Source organism: Hemitrygon akajei, unplaced genomic scaffold (assembly GCF_048418815.1).
Source record: "Hemitrygon akajei unplaced genomic scaffold, sHemAka1.3 Scf000054, whole genome shotgun sequence".
NCBI classification, from domain to species: Eukaryota; Metazoa; Chordata; class Chondrichthyes; order Myliobatiformes; family Dasyatidae; genus Hemitrygon; species Hemitrygon akajei.
Genome location: NW_027331940.1, coordinates 5,689,830 through 5,714,810, shown reverse-complemented (window position 1 = coordinate 5,714,810; position 24,981 = coordinate 5,689,830). Strand labels below are relative to the sequence as shown.

The 24,981-nt window shown below is 44.3% G+C and overlaps 2 protein-coding genes across 2 annotated transcripts in view; both read right to left on the bottom strand.

The window, feature by feature from the left end:
* LOC140721392 (uncharacterized) overlaps positions 1 to 24,981 on the bottom strand; it is a 1,266,977-nt gene that overhangs the window by 913,635 nt on the left and 328,361 nt on the right. The window lies entirely within an intron of this gene.
* The window catches only part of LOC140721357 (NACHT, LRR and PYD domains-containing protein 3-like), a 48,144-nt gene that overhangs the window by 21,905 nt on the left and 1,258 nt on the right, over positions 1 to 24,981 (bottom strand). The window contains exon 2 of the mRNA XM_073036197.1: positions 19,087 to 19,253. Coding sequence (XP_072892298.1) covers positions 19,087 to 19,253 — 167 coding nt within the window. The remainder of the gene's footprint in view (positions 1 to 19,086; positions 19,254 to 24,981) is intronic.

The window sequence follows — 24,981 nt, the reverse complement described above, 5'->3', positions numbered from 1 at the left end:
ATGATTCCAAATGTGAAACTGAGCTTCCCTCGCATTCCCACTCACAAACTCTCTCAGTGCTGCACGGAACAAGGCTGTCACTATTTTATCAATGAAAAATCCATGGCATATTACAGAGCTGTCTGAGGCTGTCATAAGAAAATCGAAATTAATATTATATTATTTGTGAGTGGGAAATAACTCTAGTTAATTCATGGTCTGGTGCACATTGAGGAATAAGTGACCGAATGGGCAAACATAAGAGTGCGGAATACACGGCGAAGGCAGCAATTTAGAACTGTGAGAGAAATGCATGTAAATGCTGCTCGAACATGAAACTCGCTACCTCTGTGGGTTTTATTTCAATCAATTTATGAATTTAGGTATGTACTTACTTAATTAAATTAATGAAATATTTATTTTTCTCATTTTTATTCGACATTTTAGAGATTATTTTACCAAACCATAGAAATATTCGGATCGGGTGCTGTTCGTTTGGCTCTATGTGGTTCAGCAATGAATCACGAATCGCATATAGACAGATGCAGGGCCGAACGGACTATTTGCCATGTGACCCTATTACACAGGATGTACTGCTCCATAAAACTGTCATCATTCATCAGTGCGCTGCCTCTCTCACAATTTTAACATAAACCAACTGCAGGAGACTGATGTTCTAAAAATAGCTCAGGGAATACGGAATCTATTTTAAGTGTATTTGCTGAATTTGAGGAACAACGGGAAAGAAGGAGGAAAATAGACCCGCTCACACTGAATCAGAAGCTCACAGGTACAGGACTGATATGGATCACGAAATGCTCGAGAAGAGACTGACAGATAAAGACTGACCCCCAACATCTCACACTGTAGCTGAGACTGACAGATAAGAAAATCGAAATGAATATTATATTATTTGTGAGTGGGAAATAACTCTAGTTAATTCATGGACAGGTACACATTGAGGAATATGTGACAGAATCGACAAACATAAGAGTGCGGAATACACGGTGAAGGGCGCAATTTAGAACTGTTCAAGTCAAGTCAAGTCAAGTCACTTTTTATTGTCAGTTCGACCAGAACCTCTGGCACAGTACACAGTAAAAACGGGACAAGGTTTTTCAGGACCATGGTGTTACATGAAACAGTACAAAAACTACACTGAACTACGTAAGAAAAACAAAACACAGAATAAAACTACACCAGACTACAGACCTACCCAGGACAGCATAAAGTGAACAAAACAGTGCAGGCATTACAATAAATAATAAACGAGACAACAGGCACTGTAGAGAGCAGTAAGTTGGTGTCAGCTCATGCTCTGGGTATTGAGGATTCTGATAGCTTGGGGGAAGAAACTGTTACATATTCTGGTCGTGAGAGCCGGAATGCTTCGGTGCCTTTTCTCAGATGGCAGGAGGGAGAGGAGTTTGTATGAGGGGTGTGGGGTCCTTCATAATGCTCTTTCCTTTGCGGATGCAGCGGGTAGTGTCCGAAATGGCGGGAAGAGAGATACCGATGATCTTCTCAGCTGACCTCACTATCCGCTGCAAGGTCTTGCGATCTGAGATGGTGAGATTTCCGAACCAGGCAGTGATGCAGATGCTCAGGATGCTCTCAATACAACCCCTGTAGAATGTGATGAGAGAAATGCATATAAATGCTGCTCCAACATGAAACTCGCAGCGTCTGTCGGCTTTATTTCAATCAATTCATTAATATAGTTCTGCACTTATTTAATTAACATATTTAAAAATATTTATTTTCCTTATTTTATTTCAGCATTTAGAGATTGTTTTAACAAACCATAGAAAGATACGGATCAGGTGCTGTTCGTTTGGCTCCATGTAGTTTAAGAACGAATCGCATGCAGAATGATGCCGGGCCGAACGGTCTGCTTGCCATAAGACTCCATTACACAGAATGTACTGCTCCATACAACCATCATCATCATCAGTGCACTGTCTCTCTCACAATTTTAACATAAACCAAATGCAGGAGACACCTGTTCAAAAAATAGCTCAGGGAATACTGAATATATTTTCAGAGTACTTACTGAATTTGAGGAACAGCGGGAAAGACGGAGGTAAAATAGACCCACTCACACTGAATCAGAGTCTCACAGGTACAGGACTGAGACGACACACGTAATACTCGAGCAGAGACAGGCAGATACAGACAGGACCCTACACTCACACACTGTAGCAGAGACTGACAGATACAGAATGAAACCCACACTCTCACACTGTAACAGAGACTGACAGATACAGAATGAAACCCACACTCTCACACTGTAACAGAGACTGACAGATACAGAATGAAACCCACACTCTCACACTGTAGCAGAGACTGGCAGATACAGAATGAAACCCACACTCTCACACTGTAACAGAGACTGTCAGATACAGAATGAAACCCATACTCTCACACTGTAGCAGAGAATGACAGATACAGAATGAAACCCACACTCTCACACTGTAACAGAGACTGACAGATACAGAATGAAACCCAAACTCTCACACTGTCGCAGAGACTGATAGATACAGAGTAAAATGCATTTTCGCATACTGAACCAGAGAGTTGCACATGCAGAAGGCCACGCTCTCAATCTGTACCAGGGTTCTGATATCTACAAAATGAACCCCGCACTCTCACATTGCCCCGGAGACAGGTGGGTATAAAATGAACCACACTTGAACATTATACCGGTGACAATCAAGTCGAGATTTAAACCAACACTCTCTTATTATCCGACTGAAAGTCTCCCGTTAGTTGCTTATCTCTGCATTGTTGCCGTTCTCTCTCACAGTTCTTTATTTCATGTGAAATGCATATGAACTCTCTCTTCATTTTCAGCTTGCAGCCTCCTGCGTAATAAATACTTTGCTCTCCGGCAGACTGAGAAATTACGCTATATTCTCCCAACTCACTATTCATTTTCTTTCTCTAGGTTTTGCAATATGGTACTGCGGCTGTTTAAATATCTTTTCTGTTTCCTCTATCCTTTTATAAATGATACGATTGGTCGTAAAATACCCTGGTTAACGGGTTCAGTGGGAGAAGAGAAGGGAATGGACAGGGAAATAGGCAAATAATTTAACAGAGGACCTACCGTTTATTTGTGTGTGTGAGTGTGTGTGTGTGTGTGTGTGTGTGTGTGTGTGTGTGTGTGTGTGTGTGTGTGTGTGTGTGTGTGTGTGTGTGTGTGTGTGTGTGTGTGTGTGTGTGTGTGCGCGCGTGAACGTGATTACAACGGTTTCTAATATGACCTTATCTGATGATGTGACCTTACCTGGCGATCCTGCATTTATTTCTACAAGGGCACCTCGGAGGGAATGACAAGGACACGTGTATTTCTATGTTAAAGCAGCAGATGAAGACCTCTGTTTACCGAGTGGAATCTATACATGACAGAGAATATTCTGTTCAATGATGCCTGTATTTTCACCAGAGACAAACCCGTTGCTGGTTTCGTTCTTAACCCACAGTCAATGGACATATCAGCCCATTATATTCCTACAGCTAATAGAACGCCACAGTATTTGAGCATCTAACTGTTCCTCAGTCAGATTCAACAGAGAAGAGAGTTTAAGGGGGGGGGGGGTGTATGTGGACAGATCTGGACTTCAAGATAACGGAAGTAATCATAATCATGGAGAAACTCATCACACTAAGGAGAACATCGATGTCCCTGAAGTCTGATGGGGACCTGGACAGGGTGTCTCTGTACACAGCAGGTATGTTTTATATCTGATGGCACATAGTGGGACGGGGTCTGTTGGGTTTGGTGTCTGATGGGGAACAGGACAGGGTGTCTCTGTACACAGCGGGTATGTTTTATATCTGATGGCACATAGTGGGACGGGGTGGGGTGGGTTTGGTGACTGATGGGGAACTGGACAGGGTGTCTCTGTACACAGCGGGTATGTTTTATATCTGATGGCACATAGTGGGACGAGGTGTGGTGTGTTTGGTGTCTGATGGGGAACTGGACAGGGTGTCTCTGTACACAGCGGGTATGTTTTATATCTGATGGCACATAGTGGGACGGGGTGGGGTGGGTTTGGTGACTGATGGGGAACTGGACAGGGTGTCTCTGTACACAGCGGGTATGTTTTATATCTGATGGCACATAGTGGGACGGGGTCTGTTGGGTTTGGTGTCTGATGGGGAACAGGACAGGGTGTCTCTGTACACAGCGGGTATGTTTTATATCTGATGGCACATGGTGGGACGGGGTGTGGTGGGTTTGATGTCTGATGGGGAACTGGACAGGGTGTCTCTGTACACAGCGGGTATGTTTTATATCTGATGGCACATAGTGGGACGAGGTGTGGTGTGTTTGGTGTCTGATGGGGAACTGGACAGGGTGTCTCTGTACACAGCGTGTATGTTTTATATCTGGTGGCACATAGTGGGACGGGGTGGGGAGGCTTTGGTGTCTGATGGAGAACTGGACAGGGTATCTCTGTACACAGCGGTTATATTTTATATCTGATGGCATATAGTGGGACGGGGTGGGGGGTGGTTGGTGTCTGATGGGGAACTGGACAGGGAGTCTCTGTACACAGCGGGTATGTTTTATATCTGATGGCACATAGTGAGACGGGGTGCGGTGGGTTTGATGTCTGATGGGGAACTGGACAGGGTGTCTCTGTACACAGAGGGTATGTTTTATATCTGATCGCACATCGTGGGGCGGGGTGCGGTGGGTTTGATGTCTGATGGGGAACTGGACAGGGTGTCTCTGTACACAGCGGGTATGTTTTATATCTGATCGCACATGATGGGACGGGGTGGGGTGGGTTTGGTGACTGATGGGGAACTGGACAGGGTGTCTCTGTACACAGCGGGTATGTTTTATATCTGATGGCACATGGTGGGACGGGGTGGGCTGGGTTTGGTGTCTGATGGGGAACAGGACAGGGTGTCTCTGTACACAGCCGGTATGTTTTATATCTGGTGGCACATAGTGGGACGGGGTGGGGTGGGTTTGGTGACTGATGGGGAACTGGACAGGGTGTCTCTGTACACAGCCGGTATGTTTTATATCTGGAAACATCGATTCCGGGATGCTTGTGGAAAGAGAATCATAATTAAAGTTTCAGGTTGGAAAATGTGAGCCGGCGTGACCGCTGTCATTTCAACTGTGGAATGTTGCAAATGAAGCCGCTCATTGCTCATTTACTGGTCTCATTGCACATTTTGGTCGAATTACAGAGGGATCTGACTGAGGTAATGCCAGTGATACTGACGTGCTCCTGCTCCATGCCAACAGTATTTGCACCTGAGACACCGCCGGTGATGTAATTTGTTTGTTCAATAACAACCCTCAAATGTGGGAGTTGTCACTGGAGATCGATCCCCTGAATAAATCAGAGCCTGTTGCAGTACGTCAGCCCAGAGTGTCTTGCCGAGCTGTGGAATTCGGAGCAATCGCGTTCACTGCGTCACTCAAATGGGATATCCAGTAATCTGGCGGATTGAAGACATTTATTACCCTGTTATTTCAGCCGTTGGGATTCCCGGTAAGCCGCTGTCAAACCTGCAACCGGCGGAAACTGAGAGTTAATTCCGATGTTCTGAAGTGTTTCTCTCGCTACTTGTTTCCACAGCCACCTGCCCAGTCCCCGCATTTCAGTCATGGGCGGAAGGCGCTGACAATATTAATCCCATTGCTTTCGTAGCAGGCAGCGCTCCATATTGGAGCCGAGATGCTGCCTTTGACTGAAATCCTCTCTGCTGGCTCGATATCATGTAATAATTGTGAATGGAAATGTCTGCACAGGAGGACACCGGGCTATACTGTATCCGTGGTAGCCAGCCGACCTTCTGTTCTGTCCGTATAAATCGACTGTGAATTGCGTGACTGAGTGACGGAACGACGCGAATGGGACTCTGCAGATGTGGATTTCATTTCATTCCTCTGCCGGTCAGAGCCAGTGATATTTACTGCGGACAAGGGGGCATTAAGACCGCTGTCAATTTAACCCATTTACAGAACTGGCGGAAAGTTCTCCGTCATGCCGATATTTCACACTCTCAGTGGCTTCATATGTCCGGATTCCACCATTTGTAGCAGGGGGAAAAAGTACAAGATCAAGTCTAAGACTATTATAATTTTTCCTGTATTACCTGACAAGTCAGTAATTTCTCTGCTTCTTTCTCGCCCTCTTGCAGTTAACCTGGTGGCGATTGTTATCCTGTCCCGAGGAAAGTGCGGTCTCTCCAAATGCATCACTCACTACCTGCTGGGAATGGCAGCGGCCGATCTCCTGGTCGTTATCTCTGACCCTCTGCTGAAGTGGACTGTTTTCATATACTTTAGGTCTTCCTTCCTCTATAGAACTCCCGTTTGCAGGGTTGTTCGTTGCCTGCTTTTAGCAAGCACGGGGGTCTCTGTCTGGCTGACAGTCGCGTTCACCTGTGACAGATTTGTGGCCATTTGTTGTGAAAAGCTGAAAACAAAATATTGCACCGAAAGAACGGCGTCTGTGGTTATCGGGACAGTGAGTGTTCTGGGCTGTTTAGAAAGTATCCCTTTCTACTTTACATTGGATCCTTGGTTAATAAGTAATGGCGTTTTCTATGGTTGTGTGACCAAAGAGAGTTTCTATACGTCTCCCTCGTGGGCCGCACTTGAGATGATTCATCGTATTTTCCTGCCTTGTCTCCCGTTTGTTCTGATTTTATTGTTCAATGCTCTGACAGTTAGACGGATTTTTTCCGCCAATAAAGTCCGGATGGGTTTCCGGGGCCGCAGTATCGGAAAGAATGACAAGGACCCGGAGATGGAGAACCGAAGGAAATCGGTGGTTTTACTATTCAGTATAACCGGTAGTTTTATATTTCTGTGGTTAACACGGGTAGTATTTGATATTTACATACGGATTGCAAACAGCCCTCGTTACTCGGCCACGGATCCCATTTATATCGCAGAATCCACGGCGATGATGCTGCAGATCCTCAGCTCCTGCACCAACACATGTATTTACGCCGTGACTCAGAGCAAGTTCAGAGAGGAGCTGATGAACGCGGTGAAATACCCGCTGAAACTCTTAACCAAATTCCTTAAATCATAGAGCGATTTGTTTCTTTCTGAGGGAGATTTCAGTCAAACACCATGTTTCCTCCATAATCTATCCACTTGCCGATATGTAGAACCACGGGTAACAACTGAGCGCTGTGAAATACGCATGCGTTTTGTGATGATATATTTCACTCGCTGTTTACCCCGTACAGGTGAAATGTGTCCTTTATCGAATATGGAATATGTAGCGGTCACCTCAGCTGTAATTCACCCCGATGGAGGGTCTATATAGTCAGGTCCCTCTTCTTTTATTGTAATAAACTCCATAACATCTGACAGCGTTTTACTCTGTGTTGGTCCAGTTAGGAGGAATCCTCTCCCTTTTCTCTATTCTCTCCGTTGTTTCTGATTCGTCCTTTTCAGTGACGCTCACGGTGTTTTACTCCCAATATCCCTCACGTTGTCCTCCCTCACTCCTTCCCCCACCCCGGCAAGGGGAACGTGATCAGACTGAAACATAGCGGAGGTGTGTGTGTGTGTGTGTGTGTGTGTGTGTGTGTGTGTGTGTGTGTGTGTGTGTGTGTGTGTGTGTGTGTGTGTGTGTGTGTGTGTGTGTGTGTGTTTCTTTTCTTATCCAACTGCTTTTCCATCTCCGGACTGTTCCGCTTTGTCCTTTCATATCTGCCAATTTATCTCCGTTCACATCCTGAGGTCCCGTGAAAATCTGTTTCCTCTGTTCCCTGTTTCTCTCTGTCCACACGTCCGGTCCCGATCTGAACAAAATCTAATATCATCGTGGACTAGTGAGTTTCACCGTGAGGGAAACATGATCGGACTGGAACAGAGTGTGTGTGCGTTATTTTCCTTCTTTGTCAACCCCATCTCCATCTCCGACCTGCTCCCTCGTTGTTCCCGCATCTCTCCGGCTTTATCTCTGTTCACATCCCGAGGCCCCGTCACAGTCTCTTTCTTTCCCTCTGTTCTCTGTTTCTGTCTGACCACACCTTCCGTCCGGTCGCGTACTGAGCAAAGGAAATCTCATTGCAGGAACATATATTTATATCGATCATCAATGTACACTGAAATTTAATCAACTTCCAGAGCTACGATAAAAAGTTATTTGTTTATTTTTTTTCTCTCTCCAATTAACTAAGCTCTACCTGGAAGTTGTATCGATGTATGAAAAATAAATGAATGATACTGGAAATATGAATTAAAATTACTTTGAAAGATGTTGTACCGCTTTCTTTGGAACGATACTGACTCTTTCGCATTTCCACTTCCGTCGCACTGATGTCTGTCCTGCCACCGATCAGTGTTATACAACACCGGTGATTCTCCTCGCTCGGTGCTGACGGAAGTAACAGTCGACATGACAGATATCTTTTCGAGCGCTGAATAGATTTATGCACCTCGCGCCAGTTAATACTAACTCAATGTTTTATCATAAATAATGTTTCCAGTGATACGTAAGGATTGTGTTCCATCTCCGGCCACCGTGAACACCAAAGCAGCGGGAATCCCAAGCGACGTCATTCTAGCCTTGTCCAATTTAACTCCCAATCAGATTGAGTAGCTTAAAGACTACAACATAATTGCCTGGCAAGATTAAATGACAAGACCATCGCATTCCGGAGTTGGTAATGACCCGGGGTTAATTTTGCCTCGTGAAGGCAGCGCAGTTTCCAATGTTGTTGACTGTTGTCCAAGTCTAATCGCAAACTGGAGAACATCTGCAGACGCTGGAAATCAAAGTAATACCCACACAATCCTAAGGAGCTCAGCAAGCCGGGCAGAATCTATGCAAAAGAGTAAACAGTCAATGTTCCGGGCCGACACACTTCATCAGGGCGATCCCATTTAATAGGATCGGACGTTTCTACTATAATTATATGTATAAGATGATGAGCGGCATTGATCGTGTGGATAACCAGAGGCTTTTTTCCCCGGGACAAAATGGCTAACACTCGGGGTATGCTTTTAATGTGCTTGGAAATAGGTACCGAGGGAATGTCACTGTTCAGTTTTCACACAGAGAGTGTTGGGTGCGTGGAATACACTGCCGGAGGTGGTGATGGAAGCTAATACAATAGGGTCTTTAAAAGCCTCTTAGATAGGTACATGGAACTTTGAAAAGTAGAGGTTTATACCCTAGGGAAATACAAGCAGTTCCTAGATCAGGTCACATAGTGGGCACAACATTGCTGGCCGAATGGCCTGTAATGGGCTGTAGGTTTCTGTGTTTTATGTTTTTTAATTGTAGTGTCGGCGACAGATGTTAGACACCCAGGCATGCCTCTTACAACTGCTGGTAATTGTGCAGAGCACTATACAATGGGTTGTCAGCGGCGCCTTGTCGTTCGGTTAAATTGCCATTAGTAAATCCCTGACATGCTGTCTTGCTAATCGCCCTTCAGTATTGCAAAAAAATAAGTCACTCATTATAACGACCTGGTTTCGGAACTGGTAACATAAGGGATTTACAAGGACTGCAGACTGGTACAAGCCCTTCCTGATCGAAAAGTGCTTTATGACAGGATTCATGCCTTCCATTGCCTCCAGCGACAAATCATGTAGCCGTATAGAGGGTAGAATTGCATAGGTCTTCGTGTGGTGGGGCGGAATGTACAAGTCCCTCGTGATGTTTGTTTATCGCCCACCGAGAGGGAGGTGCCTGCGAAAGCAACAAGACTACGACATACTCAGGCAAAGCGGGGGGAGCAAACAGCAAACAATCTTTGTTTTAATGATGAAGAAGGAAACATTACACAACCAGCCTGAGTGGAATGAAGTTGTCGAGTAGCGTTAGTATTAGGCAGAGTTATACACTGTGTACGGTTTAACTCCTGTAAAGTCTGAAGCGCGGGTCCGAGTAGTTCAGGAGTTGCCGGGGGTTTGATGGCTGTGGTGACATGAGGGGTTACGTTTGGCAGTTTAAACCGCTCGTTCAGATATTCACTCAAAACCCTTCTGCTACTTTGTCCTTTGGACCATAATAGATGTGTTCAGTTACAGAAAGAATATCTTAAAATTTCCAGACAAAGATAAATTTCACAAATTTGTCCCATAGCCCGAACTTCAGACGGGATCTATAGCCCAATTACGGCGGTGGTGCCAATCGAATTTTTTTTTTTGTGGATATTATGTAACAGGATCGAGTTCTGAATTCGCTTCTTTTTATTTCTCCCCGTTTCCTGTTGCAATACGCAAATTATAGTCGCGTCCTCTTTTTTGAGACCCCTCGACCGGTTTAGAAACGACCCTAAAAATGGGCTCCTCTTTCTTTGCATAGATCTTTGTCTTGCTGTTTGTCTCCCTCCTGACCCTCTGCTTCGGTTGTCTGAGCGTTATCAGGCAGGTTCGGGGTGTTTGATTCTGCGTTACAGCTTCTGCAGACATGAAAACTTTGTCCAGACCTGATTCCGGCCTGGTCGCAGTCTGTGTAGGTGAGGATAGAGACTTTGAAATTCCTCACATTTCTTTGGTTTGGACATAGTTTGGACAGTCATTCTATTTGTTCTCGGAGGTTGGTGTGGCTTGGCAGGAAAGATAAAGGGGGGAGGGGATAAGCATGAAAGAACTATGGAGATAAAAAAACAGAACACACAACTACTTATGGAAGAAAGGACAGCATCCTCTGATGAGCCACGCACAAATAAACAAAGTTGCATAAATCAAAACACGTTATTATATAATCATAATCCCACGTAGGGTCTCCGTTTCCGCTACCAGTTTCTTTTTAAAAATATTTAATTTTCTTTATCTCAGTAGGCCCCTGTAGTGCCACCCCCCTTGTATCCAACCACACACGCTACTTGTAAAATGAATCACATATTTACTGTATCCACTTTCCAACCAGACCTCATCAGCAGAGGAAGTTGGCGGCACCAGCGGATCTCCACGGGATTCCTTTACTCGTTCAACCTTCTGGGGTTTCTTTCTCATTATCTTCTTTACCTTTACAGAGAAAACTCTCCCCGTATATCTCTCATCAGCTTTACTATCATTACTCACCATCTTCCTTCAATCTACTTACCTGGTTTTCGTCTTTGTCTTTACAGGGAACTCTCTCCCCCGCATTCCTATTCAACTTTGCTCTTACTATTTTCTATCCTACTTGAATCTACTTACCTGCTCCTGCAAAGGAAGGTCAGTCAGTCTCAAGCCCAAGCGTGAATGAAATTGCGTTCCGTTCGCCTCCTGAGGTCTGATTTATATCGCAACACGAGGAAATCTGCAGATGCTGGAAATTCAAGCAACACACACACAATGCTGGTGGAACGCAGCAGGTCAGGCAGCATCAATAGGAAGAAGCACATTCAATGTTTCGGGCCGAGACACATCGTCAGGTCTAACTGAAAGGAAAGATAATAAGAGATTTGAAAGTAGGAGGTGAGGGGGAAATGCGAAATAATAGGAGAAGACCGGAAAGTGTGGGGAGAAGCTGAAAGCTGGGAGGTGATTGGCAAAAGGGATACAGGAGGCCTCCTGTCCCATGATCCATTGCCTTCTCCTGCTCTGTATCCCTTTCTTCCCTTATCACGGAATGGAAATTATAAAAGACAGAAAGTATTTAGTTAAATCATGCCGGCATTCACATCAGAGACAAACGTGTTGATGGTTGTGCTTGTAACCCACGGGACAGTGAATGTCAGCCGTATCAGCCCATTATATTCCTACATATAACTGAACGCCACAGTGTTTCAGCATCAAACTGTTCCTCAGGCGGATTCAAGAGCGGCTTTGTCCTCAGCACAATTGGTAAATAGTTGTTTGCATATACATTATGAAATATCTGAGTTATTTTTACGCATCAACATATGCACACACACACACACACACACACACACACACACACACACACACACACACACACACACACACACACACACACACACACACACACACACACACACACACACACACACACACACGTAGATATTCCACAGATGTGGAGCAGATAGTTTATGAGATGGAGGGAACCGTGATCAGCTCTGTTTTTCGGTCTTGCAATTAGCATGGAGCATTGGGATTGACCTCAGAATCTCTGAAAGTTGCAGAAAATTTGAATTCAATTTGAATAGAATAAAATCCCTCCTCCCACTTTGCCTGAAAAGGTGGCTCCATAGTGACATGTGGTTGTGCATTTAATTTGGTTCACACGGGACGTTCAGGTCGGTAAACCCACTGTCCGGCCTGTTCCAGGCCAACAGCAACGTGATCACTTTCACTGCCGACTGATACAGACAAGCAATTGATTCGGTTCATTTACAACTGATATTTGTGATTGCTTGACTGTGTCAGCGATCCTGAACCACGTGATAGGAGAAATGTATGAAGGGATTAAACAATAGCATTGGAGAGCAAGGAACCGGAAATGCAACTGCAGGAGAACGAACAACTCCAGAAAATCTGGGTTTAATATGTTTCGTCTGTCTTCAATGCCGGATATGAGGTCAGATCTCCATTGCTAGTAATTATTGTTCTACATTCTTCAGGGTTTCTGTTCTGTCAGTTTTAATCTCGGAAAGCCCTCCAATGAAATGAGTTTTCATTTATTGGCATCACTCTGACACTCGGTAATTTCAAATACTACCCCTACGGATAAACTCAGAGATTTGGTGCGGGTCTGCATCACGACTGAACGATCTTTTGTTTAAATTGTGTAATATTAAATGAGTTTTCATCGCGTAACGACATTTAACCCAACTGGCTGATAACGCCTGGCCCTAGGCGATTGTGCCAGGCTCATTTTACCGGCTGATCACGCATGTAGAATTAGAAGAGGTGCAGGAAGAGATCTAGAATCTTCCAGAAGCTTCAGCATTTCAAAATTAGTTTCTTAAGCAATACAAAATGAGCCACGACTTTGTCAGACAGAGTTCTCACATTAGGAACCAAATACGGAAAATAATCAGGCTGAATTTTAATTCATTAAACCCACCCTTTCTGCAACCTTTCCTTGGAAAGGGTAATGGGAAACAAAGCGGCAGAACATGTGCAGGAATTTCCGGAAAATTCTGATGTTTCTGGAAACAACTTTTCATAACAACGTTTCAAAAGTGATTTACTAATTCCGGGTTGCACAGTATGCTTCCATAAATCCCGAATTAGACAAAGGGGCAATTTCAACGGTGGGGAATCGATTAGATAGATAGATAGATAGATAGATAGATAGATAGATAGATAGATAGATAGATAGATAGATAGATAGATAGATAGATAGATACTTTATTCATCCCCATGGGGAAATTCAACATTTTTTCCTTTTTTTAAATTTTTTTATTTTTTTTAAATACATAAAGTGGTTCCACTGTTTGGAAAGTTTTACATGAAGTGTTTTTGAATGAAATTATTCGATAATTCTGAATCAACAGGTAAGATTTATTTTGAGTAAATTCTGAGTAGATAGAATTAAAGAATAAATAATTGAACATTATTTGTTGGATAATTTGTACTGCACATGCTTATTTTAATATAACGGCATTCAATGTCTTCCTGGGACAAGGACAGACGTCTGGATTTCCAGACGTATCGCGCTCTTTTGACAACAGCCTGATGTTGCGTGGGGCATGACGCACTTGAACGAAGTAAAGGTGATTGGTTCAGAGGTTGGCATCGAGCTTTGGAGAATGCATGAAGAATTTCACGTTACAGAGAAGCACACAGGAATATCGAATTAAGGTGTTAACGAAAAATCGGTGAAGAAACTGGAGAGTGGTTCAGTATATATTCAGTCTAGCAGAAACATCAGATCGAAGGTCACCTGACTTTTGTCATTTTGGAATTACAGTTCAAACTCTTAAAACAAGGGTTGAAGAATTGAGAAACTGATGCAATGTGTCGTTGAATCAGAATAAATTCCATAAGACCAAAGGCCATAGGAGCAGAATTAGGCCATTATATCAATCGGGCCCGCTCCGCCATTCCATTATGACTCATTTATTATCTCTTTAAACACTGCTTCCCTGCCTTCACCTCATGTCTCTAATCTAGCAAACTCCTCCTTAAATATAAGTAATATCTTGGACTACACAACCAAAGAATTCTACAGATTCACTGCCCTCTGGCTAAAGAAATTTTTCCCCATCTGTGTTCTAATTGGATGTCCTTCAATTCTGAGGCGTTGATCTCTGGTCCTAGACTCACTCACTGTAGGAAACGCCCTTTCAAAATCCTCTGCATCGAGATCTTTCAATGTCCGATAGTTTGCCAAGAGATCTCCCTTCTTACTGCTAAACCCCAGTGCCTACAGACACAACGTTATCAATCCGCAGTGATTGTTTTCAATCCAGCTGCTTGCAACACAAGACACGTCAAGCAGGGTCACAGTTCAATACAATTACAACGCGGAAAAAGACAATGAAACCTCGGAAAGCATAAACCGGGTGGATAGTTCAGAAACCGGCAGAACAGCTGCTGTAACTCAAGGGAGGGATTGAATTGAATTGACTTTATTTACAACATCCTTTACATATATCAGGAGTAAAATACTTACGTCTCCGTCTAAATGTGCAATGTGAAATCATAGTAATTTATAATAAATAGTACAGTCAATGTAACATAGAAATACAATCAAATCATCGTGAGTTAATGTCTGATGTCCTGGTGGAAGAAGCTGTCCCGGAGCCTGTTGTTCCGGGCTTTTATGCTGCCGGATGGTAGCAGCCGGAACAGTTTGTGATTGGTGTGCCTCTGGTCCCCAGTGATCCTATGGACGCTTTTTTACACCTCTCTTTGTAAATGTCCTGAATCATGGAAAGTTCACAACTACAGATGTGCCGGGCTGTCCGCACCACTCTCTGCAGGTTCCTGCGAGTAAGGGAGGTACAGTTCGCATACCAGTTAGTGACGCAGCCAGTCAGGATGCTTTCAATTTTGCCCCTTTAGAAATTTCTTAGGATTTAGGAGCCCATACCAAATTGCCTCAACCATCGGAGCTAAAATAAGCGCCGTTGTGCCTTTTTCACAACACACCTGGTGTGCACAGACCACTGAACCCCAAATCCAATAATGTCAACAGGGATTATCCCGCCTCCATGTCTCCTGTAATCCTCAACCAGCTTCTTTGCTTTTGCAATATTGAGGGTGAGCTAGTTTCCTTGCAACCACTCTGTCAGAGAGATGACTTCTTCCCTGTAGGCCACCTTGTTATTGTTAAAGTCCAATCAATTTAGTGTCCTCGGAAATTTAATTAGATGATTAGATCTGTGGGTAGCGAAACAGTCATGGGTATACCGGGAGTAAAGGAGGGGGCTTAGTACACAGTCCTAAGGGGCTCATGTGTTGAGAGTCAGAGGGGTGGAGATGATGGAGCCCACTCTTGTGAATTCTGAAGTTATACATTTTAACATTATTGAAAGTATAAAACGTAAATTCTTTTAACTTGTTTCTTGTTTTCCTCATGTTCGACATATGTGCGGTTGGGAGACTGTAGGTCTGACACGGTGGTCAGCAGCACAGGGGCGCCTATAGATGTTCTATAGGTCAGTTGTGGAGAGCGCCCTCTTCTTTGTGGTGGCGTGTTGGGGAGGAAGCATTAAGAAGAGGGACGCCTCACGTCTTAATAAGCTGGTAAGGAAGGCGGGCTCTGTCGTGGGCAAAGTACTGGAGAGTTTAACATCGGTAGCTGAGCGAAGGGCGCTGAGTAGGCTACGGTCAATTATGGATAACTCTGAACATCCTCTACATAGCACCATCCAGAGACAGAGAAGCAGTTTCAGCGACAGGTTACTATCGATGCAATGCTCCTCAGACAGGATGAAGAGGTCGATACTCCCCAATGCCATTAGGCTTTACAATTCTACCGCCAGGACTTAAGAACTTTTTAAAAGCTATTATTAATGCTTTTTGAGATAGTGATTTAGATGCATATCATATTTTTTACTGAGTTAAGTATTGTATGTAATTAGTTTTGCTACAACAAGTGTATGGGACATTGGAAAAAAAGTTGAATTTCCCCACGGGGATGAATAAAGTATCTATCTATCTATCTATCTATCTATCTATCTATCTATCTATCTATCTATCTATCTATCTATCTATCTATCATTACTGTAAACGGCCGTGCTGCAAACCTGCTATAGCAAGGTTAACTTATATTTACTGTATGAAAATACTCTCAGGCCAATAGGAAATGTGTCCCGATATGTTGTCAGATTAGAGACAAGTTGGGCCGATGAAGAACTACATCTCATCCGGACTGTAGGATTCGATGTTTGCTGAAACTGGAAAGCTTCAGCCGGACAGAGAAAGGGCAATTATTCTCCCAGCAACATACTGGTATAGGAGACAAACCGGAAGTTTAAATAAAGGGAAAACTCCGAACAAGAAGGAAAGAGAATGGACGTCGGGATTGGCAGACATGGGCAGGTCACTAGGATGGTTTAGAAAATGAACACTTCGTCAGTGGATCTGTGTGTTTTCAATGCCGGATATCAGGGTGATATAACATGTAAGGTAAAATACATTTTACAGAACGGAAATTACCAAGCAATCCAATCTACAATAGAAAAATATTTTTTTCTTCTGAAATAAAGGTATAACTGCTGGGAACAGTAACTTTTTCAGGCAGTTCAATTCACTAATATACTTGCAGAGCAGGTATTTTATTTCGAATTTTGTAAATTATTTGATCCTATCATCTGAGTGGTACAGACCTAAAATATTTCAAAACTAAAGTAGCCGCCGAGAGCAGAAGAGCTTTCAGTTGTTCTCTAAATTTGGTCTGGGTTACTCCGTAGATAAATGTATTTATGCAGCTGCTGAAATTCTGGATCGCAGAACCCCAAATCTGTGCCTCAAAAAGCCGAATAGACATTTCCAGGTCTGTGTAGAGGCATCGCATGAGAATGAAGACCAGAGTGGTTGTCGCCCAACAGAGAAGGAAACTCGCCGACAGGCTGAAGAGCAGAATGATGGATTGTCTCCGACTCTCCATCTCCGGATCTCGCTGTTTCCCGCAATTTCCCCGTCCCTTCAGCCCCCTGCGGACTCTGCTCGCCGCCAGTATCTGTCTGACGGTCAGAACATTGAGCGTCAAAATGAGGAAGAAAGGAAGCAGCGGATTCAACAGACGGTCCACCCAATAAAACCACTCAAACGATCCCGAGTAAAGAAGTACGGACCTATCGAAACAGACCCAGTCACCCCTCACCAACAACGCTGATCATTCCATGTATACGAAATAAAATGGTATGTTTTTTAAACAGAAACCGATCGATATTGCGCCAATCACTATACCCGCAATTTTTAGGATGCAGTATTTTGTTTTAAAATTAGCGGAGCAAATGGCCACAAAGCGATCGAAAGTGAAAGCGACAGTAAACCACACCGAACAGTCAACGGCCACGTGACACAGGACGTAGTGGACAAGGCAGAACGGAGCGTTGTCCAAGACTCTGTATAGTCTGTATGCTCGACCCATCTGGTAGAACAGGACCTCGATAATCACCACCATTAGGTCCGCCGCAGCCATCGTCACCAGGTACCGCGTGACGCATTTGGAGAGACCGCAGTTTCCTCGGCAGAGAATGATGATCGCCACAAGGTTAACTGCAGTGAGACAAAAATGACCAAAAATAAGAATAAACAATATCAAAAGCATTTTTTGTAGAAATACAGCAGTCATTTGTTCGATTGAGGGAAAATCCATCGTTCATCTCTGCTGGACATTATCAGTGGAAGTAAAAAGATACTTTGTTTGATCACGTGACCGCAGTACAAAGCGTTTAACCGGAGCGCATGCTCACATTAATCTCTTCACCTTCACGGATGCAGCAGCGATAAGCAGAGTCCAGGAATGATAGATCACAGAAACGGGTCCTTCGGCCCAATATCTCCATGCCGACCGACATGGCCATCTGATAGCGTTGTTCGTGATTGGATCTGATTCGACAAACTGTCCATGTGTACTTCAAATATTGTAAACGACTCTGTTGCTCCCATTTCCTTTGTCAGGCTGTTCAATACACAGAGCAGCTTCTATGTGAGAAAACATCGCTCGGAAACAGCTACATTTCTGCCCTCAATAAAATGCCCCTCGGCAGAACCTCTCCCTGTAACTCAACCCCGAGAGTCCCGGCAGCGTCTTTGTAAATACTGTCTGCACTCTTTTCAGCGGACTTCTGCCTTTCCTATAACAGGGCGACCAAGACTGTTCACAGAACTCCAAGCGCTGTATCTCCAAGGAGAAGGGTAGTGTAATTGAAGTGCGCATCTACGCTTCTTTCCGAAAGTCTGAGTTACTATTCGATTGCAAGGTCAGATTCTGAAAACAAGATCTTGCACCCCAGCAACCTTCCCTCTGTTTTATTTCACTGCTTCGGGGACAAACCGTTGCTCTGAGCAGAACATTTTTACATGGTTTGGAATGTGCACGGCACTTTAAATGTTTTTTAAAATCTGTAATATGCATGTCAAACAATGAAAAAATACAGCACAAAACAACACAGGTAAACGCTGTCAGGAAGTGACGTCTGACAGGGAGTATGCCAAATTAAAATGTTTTGAATGAAAGGCGTTGGTGGTTTCTGTCTTTATTGTTCCCATCTTTGACAGTGTTTTGTAACCTGAAACAATGACAATGCAAATACGTTGAAGCTCTAAAATGTTCCAATGGAAATGTGGTATGTTTAATATTTAGCACAGGTATGGATTATATTCAGTAATACAGTTAATTTCACAGTGTTTCACAATTATATTAACAAAGATTTTAAAAATATATTTACGGAGTGACCCATTTCAGTTATGGCGCAGCTGCGTACAAGCGCATCTGCGGGGGAACAGTGCTCACACTGAGGAACACAGATAAGAATTTGGAGACTGGAAAATTTTGGGAATTGTCCAAGAGTAGAAAATGGATCGTCCTTTAATTGAACAGCACTGGGAGGGGAAAATAAAAAGGGAAAAGATGAGTTTACCTTTCAGAAAGAGGGAAGAGAAATTCTTGGTAAAAATTGGTAAATTTCCAGTTGGGCGCTCAGCTGCTGGAAGATGCATGCGCGAGTGTTTGAGGAGCGACAAGAGTCTCTGGATCACAGCCGTGGCGGCGCATCGTTTATGGTGAAATTGTATCCTACCGCACGGCCGCGCCATTGGAATTCCTGTCTTTAGACGAATCTCTTTTACCCTTCCCTAACAAGCCGGCCTCGGTGACGAAGCAAACGGCACTACTGAGTTGCTGTAAAGCCTCATTTGTTTCATAAATCGGAAGGAAAATATTGGACTTTATCTGGATCTTATGTGACTGTAGACACAAAAATACTGTGAACTGTCACGTTAATCCTCTGATCGGGAAAATTAGAGGGGCGATAATAATATCAAAATTGCCTATGATGTTCAGTCTCCGTGACCCAGAGCAAGAAAAGGGGACAGAATTTCACAAGACGAAATCAAAGATATTTACTGCCAGTTTAAACTTTAATCTTCTGCTCACGTGACAGGGTTGGAAGGAATGAGGTCCGCTAATGACGGGAGGTTTTGCTGGACATGGGTTGTTTGTGTTGTGTCTGTACAATTCGAGGTCTCACGTCACAAATGTGAAGACTACAGGCAGTTCCAGTGACAAGTCTGCATGAACCAGGTTGAAATATCAACAGGGCAGGAGATTGAGAGGAGCGAGCCGGCATTTTAGGAATTTTTAATAAACACCGATTAAAATCACATCAGCAGTAGCAGAGAGCGGCTGAAAGTCTCTGCTTCCGTACAAGTAATCGAAAGGCACTTACCCGGGATGCCGACAATTACAATCACTGTGTAACAAATAACACTCTCTTCAAGCATTGTTAATCCAAGGCTGTTAGTATTTACAGATCTGTTCGGAACGTTCCCAATTTCTAAATGTCATAAAAGTTGTAAATAGCCAGTAAATAAACTCAAGCAGATATAACAAAGCCCAGAGAGCAAATTTCATTTGCGCCTACTGGGTAAAACTCTTCACGGATCACACGTTGTTGACAGTCCACCGCGTCTGGATGTTTCCGTCCTCAATGTAACTGAAGCACAGAATGACATTCTTTTATAGATAATCGGTTACCGATGATGAAAACAGCTGGTTCATTGACTGGTGCTAATTACTGCTAATTAGCAATTATTTCTCTGCTCTAACGAACCGTAATGCCGATGGTGAAATAACACGCCTTATTTCATTGAACTGAACGCAACACCATTCTTGAAGCCCCAAGAGACGGCCGACGCTTGGACTGCAACACTGAGTTGTTGTCAAACTACTCCGCGTAATGACAGGACATTATCTGCACATCGCTGGTGACGACAGTAGTCTGTAATCCTGTGGATGAGTCCACCTCATCAGCGCTGATTCCACTCTCACATTGCGAGTGGAGTCTCTGTCTTGTTACTTCCCTGTGATGACGCACCTTTAATATGATTCACTCTCCGGTGATTTTTTTTTCTGGATATGATACATTACGATTCATGTTGGGTTTTTTTTTCTGACACAAACCCTCACTGTTTGCACTGTTACCGGAGTCAGTCGCAAACACAGATGTTGGCAAGTATGCGGCGTGAAATGCAAACCAATGACCCCAGCATTACAGACATTGTCCGCTGCTGTACCAGACAGAGAAAAACAGAAAATATTGTATCAACATCGGTTTTAATGCAAATTAGTAGCAGTGACGGTAATACAGAGTCAGGAGGTGATTTTCGAAGTTGGATTTCAGAAAGAAATTGATTCAGGGAAAAAGTGCGCATTAAGCTCCCAAAGGTACGTATGTAAGTGTGCACCTCTTAACTATCTTATTACGATATTTCCTACTCGTGCTGTGGATTTTGAAAGGGTAAAGTGACGGACAAAGCCGATGTAGAATCCACCTGAGGAACAGTGAGATGCTGAAATACTGTTTCACTTAGCTGCAGGAATACAATGGGCTGATAAGGCTGCCATTCACTGTCCTGTGGGGTACAAGCACAACCATCAACACGTTTCTCCCTGGTGTGAATACCGGTATAAAATAAAATACTTCCTGCCATCTGCAGATTTCATTCCGTTTCTTCTCATGGCTGAACATAAAAACGCCCGTGTCCTTAGCATTATCTTCGCAGTGCCCTGCAGAAATAAATGCCGGACCGACAAGTAGGGCCACATCATCACATAAAGCCATATCAAAAGCCATTATTAGCACACACGCGCTCAGAGGAATACACAGACAAAGACGTGAACACAAACACCTGGACTCAACATACACACACACACACACACACACACACACACACACACACACACACACACACACACACACACACACACACACACTCAACACACAAACACACACACACTCAACACACGCACACACATACACACACACACTCAACACACACGCACACACACACACACTCAACACTCACACACACACACACTACGCACGCGCGCACACACAAATGAAAGTCAGTACATATATTAAATTCTTTGTCGATCTCCCAGTTCATGCCTTTCTCTTCCCAATCTGAACGCGGTGAACACGATATTTCACGGTGAAGTCGGCATTTTGATTAAGGGATTGAAGAAGCAAAAGCGACTTTGAAACACCTACAAGGCCATGTTGTAGAAACAAGGATTATTCACAGCAGAATGAATGAAGAAGAACAATAAATTGGGAGAACAGAGTAATAGGCCAGTTTGCCAGAGAGAGGAAAGGATTGAGCATGCAGTTGACCACAAGGTGAAAATGAAGAGAGGGTTAATATGCAGTCGACATATAATGCAGAATTAGTGAGAGAGAACGACAGCAGTGCAGAGACAATCGACAAACGGGAGACACTCAGTCGGATAATATAAGAGTGTGGGTTACATTCTCCACCTGCCTGTCGCCGGTAGAGTGTGGAGGGGTGGTTCATTCTGTACCCACCAGTCTCCGGTGCAATGTGACAGTGTGGGGATCACTTTATAGATATCAGTCCCTGGTATAGACTGAGAGTGCGCGGTTCTTTAGTTCTCACTCTCAGGTTCATTGTGAGAGTGTGCATTTCATATTGTACAGACCAGTCTCTGTTACAGTGTGCGAGTGTGTGTGTCATTCTGTATCTGTCAGTCTCTGTTACAGTGTGAGAGTGTGGGTTTCATTCTGTATCTGTCAGTCTCTGTTACAGTGTGAGAGTGTGTGTGTCATTCTGTATCTGTCAGTCTCTGTTACAGTGTGAGAGTGTGGGTTTCATTCTGTATCTGTCAGTCTCTGCTACAGTGTGAGTGTGTGAGTTTCATTCTGTATCTGTCAGACTCTGCTACAGTGTGAGAGTGTGGGTTTCATTCTGTATCTGCCGGTCTCTGTTACTACGTGAGAGTGTGGGTTTCATTCTGTATCTGTCAGTCTCTGTTACTATGTGCGAGTGTGGGTTTCATTTTCCATTTATCTGCCTCGGATCCACCGTTAAGTGTGTCTTCTCAGTCCTGCACCTGTGAGACTCTGATGCAGTCTGAGCGCGTGTATTTGTTCTCCTTTTTTCCCGATGTCCCTCAAACCTAGTAAATAATCTTAAAATAGATTCTGTATTCCATGAGCTATTTTTAGAGCTCGAGTCTCCTGCAGTCGGTTTTTGTTATGATTGTGAGATGGACAGTGCACCGATGAATGATGACGGCAATATCCAGCAGGATATTCAGCGTCGTAGAATCATATGTCAAACAGACCATTCGGCCTGACATTATTCTGCACGCTATTTGTTACTCAACCACTAGAGACAATGGAGCAGCACGTGATTTGTAACTTACTGTGGTTTGGCAAAACAACCTCTTAAATGTTGAATTAAAATAATCAAATTAAATAAATTCATTAATTTATATAAATAAGTGAGTAATTAAATTAATAATTTGCTCGAAATAAGACCAACCGAGGCAGAGCGTTGCATGTTCCAGCATCATTTATGTGAACACATTTCCTCTCAGCAATTCTAAATTGCTACCTTCACCATGTATCTGCTCTATTATGTTTGCCGATTCTGTCACATATTTCTCAATGTGCACCAGACCATTAGTCCACTCGAGTTATGTCCCACTCATAAATAATATAATATTCATTTCGATTTTCTTATGATATCCTCAGACTTGTATGCTAATGCCATGCATTTCCCATTGATAAAATTGTGTCTACGTTGTTCTGTGCAGCACCGAAGGAGTTTGTGAATAGGAATGCGAGGGAAGGTAAATTTTCAAATTTGGGATAACCCAAAATTCCACATTGGAGCATCCGATTAATTGATGAAATGCTGAGAATTTGGCGTCACTGGTTACGTCACAGCTTAGCCGGGAATGTTCCGCTCGTCAGGGACATGGTGGACGGAAGAGTTTGTTCCTGTGTTGCAAGACACCGTGTTCTATATCACACTCACCAGTACAGAAGAACGAGATTAATGGAGGAGAATGAACAGCTGTTGATTAATAGATTGATATTACAAGGTGAACTCGTCACATGGACATGTTGGGATCCTGGGAACAGTACAGCATGGGAACAAGCTCTTTGACTCACTACCTCTGCTCTGAACAAGATACCGAGTGAGACTAAACTCTGATGACTGTACACGACCCATCTCCCTTCATTCACTGCCTACACGTGTACTTTGATTTAATATTTACCGTTATGGGAAGCTAGAGGGTATATCTCAAAAGATGGCAAACCTGTACTATCAGCTCCCTTGTTGACGTACATATTTGAGAAGGGAAGTGGAAACACCTAATTTAACAAAAAGTTGATTGCTCAGTTACAGACTTTCCGGGAAGGAAGCAGGAAGGCTGGTGAGTGAGAGAAACATCAATCTGTACACATATAGACTTAGTCATGACACAGCATGTCATGGTCCGGTCTGTGAAAACCGCATTCCGGTTCACGGTCCGGTCCCAATTCCTTATTCTAGGTTTTCCGGGTTTCTCCAGTTACTGTTGAGGCAACTGATTCTTTGGGTTGCTTCATAAGTAGCTTCACGATTCAGCCTCTGGCTGCCGGATTGTTCCTGTCCAAACCCCTTGTCTGTATCCCTTCCCTTCACCTTCCTCCTGGAGCCTCGCCTAGCCTAGCATAGCTTTGCCTCACCTCGCTTTGCCTCTGCCTGGAGCCTTGCCTCGTCTTGCCTGTGTCTGGAGCCTTTCTTCGCCCTGCCTTGCCTCTGTCTGCAACCTTTGCTCGCCCTGCCTTGCCTTTGCCTGCTGCCTTGCCTCGTATCGCCTTGCCTCCGCCTGGAACCTTGCCTCGCCTTGCCTGTGTCTGGAGCCTCGCCCTCATTGGAACTGTCTGTCTGTGTCCACGCCTTCGCTAGGTAGGACCGGCCGTTTTGCCGCTGCCTAGCATTGGGAACTGTCTCGTCGTGTTCAGCGTTCTGTGTGATGAGTCCCGGCCCTGTGTCCTGTACCCAAGGAGGGGTCCCGGCTCGGTGTTCCATGTTCCTGTCTCTCCCTCGACCCAGGCTCTGTGTTCTTCGCTCCTGTCTCTTCCTCGATCAAGGCTCTGCGTTCCTGTCTCTCCCTCGACCGAGTCAAGGCTTCGGGGTTTCGTCCAGTCCCAGTCACGTCCAAGATCCTTGTCCTGTCCAAGCCACGGCTTTGTGTTCTCGTCTTGTCCATGTGCCTCGCCAAGCTCAGGAGTTACTTGCCCATCCAGGTGCTGGGGTTCCCTCGTCCTGTGCTGGGTTTCCCTTGTCCTGTTCATGAGTCTCACGTCCCGTCCTGTAACCTCTTCATGTCCTCGCCTGGTTCTGGGGTCCGAGCCCGAGTCAAGACCCAGGTTCTGGGTCCTTGTCCAGTCTCTGTCTCGGAGTCCAAGGCTAGGCTCCTACTTCCCAGTTCCATGTCCTGGTTCCCTATCCTAGTTAGGTCCTGGCCCAGGCCCAGAATCCTGTCTCGTCTGGGGCCTTTGTCGTGTCCAGCGACCTGTCTTCCTCACTTCCCCTGCTTCCTTCTCACGCCTAGTCCTGTTCCTGGTAGTTCAGAGTCTGTGTCTTGCTTTTGGGTTCACTCCCAGCCCCACTCC